The sequence below is a fragment of the Sesamum indicum genome, linkage group LG9 (assembly GCF_000512975.1).
Source record: "Sesamum indicum cultivar Zhongzhi No. 13 linkage group LG9, S_indicum_v1.0, whole genome shotgun sequence".
Lineage (NCBI taxonomy): Eukaryota > Viridiplantae > Streptophyta > Magnoliopsida > Lamiales > Pedaliaceae > Sesamum > Sesamum indicum.
The window spans coordinates 6818665-6824371 of record NC_026153.1 but is presented as its reverse complement, the minus strand read 5'-3'; the positions used below and the strand labels follow the sequence as shown (position 1 = coordinate 6824371).

The 5707-nt window shown below is 34.7% G+C and overlaps 1 protein-coding gene across 3 annotated transcripts; it reads right to left on the bottom strand.

Moving 5' to 3' along the window:
* Positions 116-2385, bottom strand: LOC105170929. 3 transcript variants are annotated; one of them, XM_011091869.2, is made up of 4 exons: positions 1995-2385; positions 1301-1425; positions 891-995; positions 116-601 (listed from the first exon to the last, which is right to left on the bottom strand). In XM_011091869.2, exons 1-4 carry the CDS (start codon positions 2064-2066, stop codon positions 184-186), a joined length of 720 nt encoding a protein of 239 aa, XP_011090171.1. In that variant the 5' UTR covers positions 2067-2385; the 3' UTR covers positions 116-183. The 3 variants fall into 3 exon arrangements, with proteins under 3 accessions (XP_011090171.1, XP_020552615.1, XP_020552616.1); XM_020696956.1 differs by having other exon boundaries at positions 1301-1422; XM_020696957.1 differs by having other exon boundaries at positions 1301-1419.

The window sequence follows — 5707 nt, the reverse complement described above, 5'->3', positions numbered from 1 at the left end:
CTCGCGTTGGGGTTTTTTTTTGGGAGGAGCCCTGGGGGGGGGGGGGGGGGATATACATGATGCGGCCCCAAGTTCTAATATCCCACATCAAAGTATCCTTATTTTCGCATATGAAAGGCACTGAATACTGTACAAAGCGCCAGGAACCATAGTCGGGAGAGTTTCTCCCTCATGCAATCAGGCCTACGTGCGTCCCAACCTTGCCAAATGCTGCTGGTGCTTCACTGCAGCAGCCTTATCAGCAGCTTCACGTTTCAAAGTCCGTTTTGCACGTCGGCCAACTGTTTCTTTCACTGCACCCTCTTTCTTTTTAGGCTGGCGAGATGGACCGGCACCTGAATCTTGGAGGTGCTGGCGACAAACCGGTCTCGCTTCTTGCCTTCCTGCCCTAACATATCCATTGTCTCCCCATCTTCGGTTTCCGATGCGTATACCTGAGGAGCTACCCAAGTAAACCTCCTCCAGATCTTCCTCTTCATCCTCATAATAAAAGTCATACAGATCTTCATCCACCTCCTCCCGTTCCACCACAACCATGGGCTTAAACCATGAAGCTCGCAGAAGAAGGCATACGCTCTCCTCAAACGTATAATCATAAACTCTGCCCAACAAGTAACATTCTTGTAAGGATACCAAAGAAACAATGAAAATTGCAAAGCCTCAAGAGTTTGGCAATTCATGCTAAAACATTTCAGCTAGTTTTTACAATATGTTGACAGATCAAACACAAACATATAAACCAGATCTCCGAGTTTTCAGAACAAAACATAAGCATATCCTTTAACTTCAGCCCACTGTCACTCTGACCTACCCGTCCAACTCAGATGCACTAGTTAGGACGCTGTACAAGTTACTAAAATTTCTCCAGATTAAAAAGATGCGTCATGTACCTTCCATCAAGCGAGCGATGAATATTGAGGAACTCAAACGGAGTTTTACACTGAGGGCACGTCGGTTTTTGTTTGTATGAAGCCCAGCGCAAGATGCATGTCACACTGAACAAAGAAGACAACCAATCAAATAACAATAATGGCATGCCGTCTTATTTGCGACAGCCAACTCAAGGCATACTACTATCACTTCCAAACCAAGAAACTTCGCTGCTCAAGTACACACAAACATTATATGTCAATAATTCACTGATACATCATGCATTCCTCCAATCCACAGATTTTCCAGGTATACAACAGAAATCAAATCTCAGTAATCATTTCTTTCTTCCATCACTTTCAGAGTGCATGTAAAGTAGAGACTTCAATCTCACTGAAGATCGAGTAAATAAATAGAGATTCGGACAAACCAGTAGGCGTGCTCGCAACCTTTAATAGTAGCAGATTCATGAAGCTCTATCTGATCTAGGCAAATAGCGCAGTCATGAATGCTGTTAGTACTGCTAGTTCCACAGCCGACTGGGCGAATCTGCTTCTAAAATCCAGAGATTCAAATCAGTCTATCAACACAAGCATCCGCATGACTGTTACTCATCAACTCAAGTTGAACACTTGAAAGAAACTTACACACACACACACACACACACGCAAATACGTGTATGTATATATAACTCCCCCCCACCCCCAAAATCCAAGAAATGAAAAGAATTCAAACACCAAAAAGGGGGAACCATCAACTACTAATCTTGCCGCCATGATTAACAAATCAATCATCTCTTCACAAACACTTTCCAGGCAATATGGCTCAATGAATTTCTCCTTTTCTGATTCATTTTTCTTGAGGTTGGCGATAAGAACATCGAATCTTTGGAAAAACGAAACAACAAAATCTTGGATGCTAGTCGCCGAGACAGATCCCACCAAATTAAATCGGCTAAAGCTCCTGTTTTTTCCCATGGAATCAATTAAACATAACATCGATCCAAAGCAAACCACCCCAAGTCTTCATCCCCAATTTCACTTTCTCCATACCCATTAAAAACAGAAAAACAAGAACAAATTCAACAAATGGGAAGCCAAAAACAGAGGCACAGAGCTCAAAACCTGATCTTGGACTTGGAGATCTTGAACACCCTTATCTAGTTCTTGATCCAAGATTACAACAGCTGCAGACATGGTGATCTTGCTTTACTCTACACAACAGAAAACGTAACAACAAAGAAAAAACTATGGACTCCAAGTACGAAAATCAATATATACAGATGCTGCTGTTATCTACACACGGGGAAAAAAAAAGAGAGAGAGAGAGAGAGAGAGAGAGAGAGAGAAAAGAAGTAAAAAAAAAAAGAAAGGTTAGAAGAATTAGATGGAGGATTCTTGAGGATAATTCTGATTCCAGAAAGAGAGGAAGTGTGTGGAGAAGAGCATACGGGCTATGGGCAAACAGGCAGAACCCGAGGTGCAATGGCGGTGATACGGATCACAATCACATGTATTCTTTTCATTTTTCAACTATATATATATATATGAGCAACATTTGTAACTGCTTCTGCGTATGTACCTCTTGCTTGCGGTGTTGTACGTATTGCATTCTCGGTGGGTGGGGGTGGGGGGTGACCTACCTTCCCCTCTTACAGGTCAAACACTAGTTTGAGAGGCAGCTCTCACTTATTTTTTCAATTAAAATTGATTTTTTTTTCTTATTTGTAAAATTAAGAAATTGATTTAAGAAAAGGAAAATGATAAAAAGGATTCATATTGCATATAGACTTTGGACAAATTATATTGACACCCAGTTAAATTAGATCAAAATATGTATATTCTCTTTGTTTTACAATTACACGTGTTTGCTGTTGTAATTATAATTACAGTTATACCCCTATTCAATGTCGTATACTTGTAATTTTACAAAATATAAGAAATATATGTGTGTTTTAGCCTAACCTCGATCAGTGTCCATTTAATTTACTCAAAATTAAATTATTGGTTTCAAGAAATTTTATGAGGTTTAATTTTGTCAATTTTTTGGATAATTGCATCTTTTCTTTTAATTAATATATCCAAATTATGTAGTAGAAATCAGAATTATTTAATCTATGTATACTATTTATTATAAATAACCATGACAAAATAAGTATTGCCTAAAATGCTCAATACTATATTTTAATTAATATAATTTATTTATTTTTTATTAATAAAAAAATAATTAACCCAGCATGAGTAGGCCCCAACAAAGAGGAATGAGAACCCTGATCACAAGAATTGGAAAAGAAGGGTTTTGGTATTTATTAACACACTAAATTAAACCTCTAAAATTATTCCATGCACATCCCAGCAATTAGGCTAAATTACTCTTTAAGGTTATGCTAATTAAAATATACAAATGTTCCTTATAACTTATAAAAGGGATAATTACACTTACTGTTTTATGAATTTTGGTGTAATTACATTTAAATATTTCGTGGTTTGAAAAATTACATTTAGTACTTGTAATTAAAATTTGGTTCTGTCTAACAAATAAATCCCCCTATTAGTCAAAATGGTTACCGAATTTGTTGATATTATTAACAAAAATGGATAAAAGTCTATGTTTACCTCCAATTTGACTTATTATTGATTTATTTCAAGTAGAATGAATCTTTGTATGATCAAATTATCCTTATACATCGTTGCATGTTAATGCATGTGAGGAGAAATGTCTTCACCGTTATAACTTATAAGGGTAGTTTAGTAAAAAAAAAAATTATTTAACCTGCAATAAGTCAGTAATAAGTCAATTGAGGTTAAATATCATTTTTTGTTCATTTTTTTTTTATATATTAATATCAACAAATCATGGATTTTGACTAACAGATGACCTATTTTTTAGATAGATGTAAACCTCATGGATACTAGATGTAATTTTTCAAACCATATGGATCTAGGTATAATTGTACCAAACCTTGGCGGAGGAAAGTGTAATTATCCCTTTACAAAATTATAGCTATAATCTCTGAGGGGCATTACTATAATTTTTCAAGATGTATTTGTGTAAGTTTTGCCTCTAAATAAGGAATGTATTTATAATTTACAAAAGATACTGTTAGTGTCAGTACAATTTATGCTTAAAAATAAGAGAGATGGGTCTACATCGGCCAATTCAGAAATAATTAATTAGAATTTGGAGGGCAGAAAAAAGGGAAAAGTGAGGATGGGAGATGATTTATGAGAAGAAGAGAAGAGCAAGAGTAGAGAAATTTTAGTCCGATCAAGTTTGATTGAACCAAATTAATTATAAAGCAAATATATGTGATTAATTATTTTTTTAAACTGTATATCAATGATACGATAAATATTACACTTATTATATAATTTATTCAAATTTAAAAGAATCAGATTGGAGTTAAAATTTGGGAGCAGCATGAGCATGCAAAGTTTGCGGAGGAAACCACAACCATTTGTCTTGGGGCCAACACTTTCCCACTCCCTCCGACAACCATTTCCATTTTCCTGTTCGGACAAATGCGTTCATCACTAATGACCAACGCTATGCCGTGTGCCCCTCTTCTTGTCTTGATGCATTTCCTATCACTCATAATTGCCTACACCTCCCTCAAGTTTTAGTATAACCTTTTACAAAAATATTTGTATAACTTTATTTGAATTTATTACAATTTATTATTTAACTAATTTTTATAGTTTAAAAAAAATTATTAACGTATTAAACAGTTTATTCAAATATAATAGTATAATTATCGTTTTTTTTATAAATAACATTTATGATACAAAGTATGACTAAAGGCTGTATGCGTATTCTTGTCTGGATGAGTTCTGCAAAACGATAATTACATTAACATCACTAAAGTTTCAAATAAACTACAAACTAGTTCTATGATTCTGAAAAATTATATCACTTTCCTTCTGCAATCATTTCATAATATAAATTTGCTTTTGATCGTCCGTCCTATCTTTTGGTGAAATACCTAAATATAAAATTCAATGACTATAAAATACGATGAAAGTTTTTTAAAAATAAGATTGTTTTTTACAGGTATCAAATACACGAATAATCCATCTCTAAAGGGTAACAAGTCATTGAATATAAAAAAAAAACATTAATTAAGAATATGAAGTCAACTCAAATTTACATGATTTGACGCAACTAAACAACGTACATCGACGACAAGGTATAAAAAGAGAAGGGTATAAGAAAAGCAGTCCTCGTACTAACCCTAACTAAGCCCTAAACAACTTTCTTCTATAGTCGACCGTTGGAGAGGATCATATCCAACTCATTATGGGACTTTTAAGAATGTGAACTAAGTTTGTGTAATAGCACACATAGAATTATTACAATGTGGAGATGTACAATAAAAGTACAACCATTTTTTCAATAAGTCTAAGTAATGAAGAGACGAGGAAAGTAAATTGAGAAATGAAGTTGCAACAAGACATTTCAAATGCTCATAACCTCTTTACTTTCAATGTTCCGTGTTGTATTTCATTTAATATATACACGTTATTTGTATTATATGCAGTACTGCTGTTAAAATTAATCGTATGTATATCTTCATGTACATAATCCACATATCTTAATGTAATAAAGGATCGATCATATGTTGCTAGTCTTGAATTCAGAGAAGCAACACGAATCGTTTTCAAGAAACGAGCATACAAGAAGATCGGAGATGTTTTCGAGAAGGTACCCAATTGTTATACGATGAGAAGTTAAGCAACTTCTTGTTCAAAGTTTCTTCAGCTCCATTGATCAGCCCCAAGTGAACTTAAAAGAAGCCATGATCAGCAAAATTAAGCTAAAAGCTGATAAGCCCAGAAAG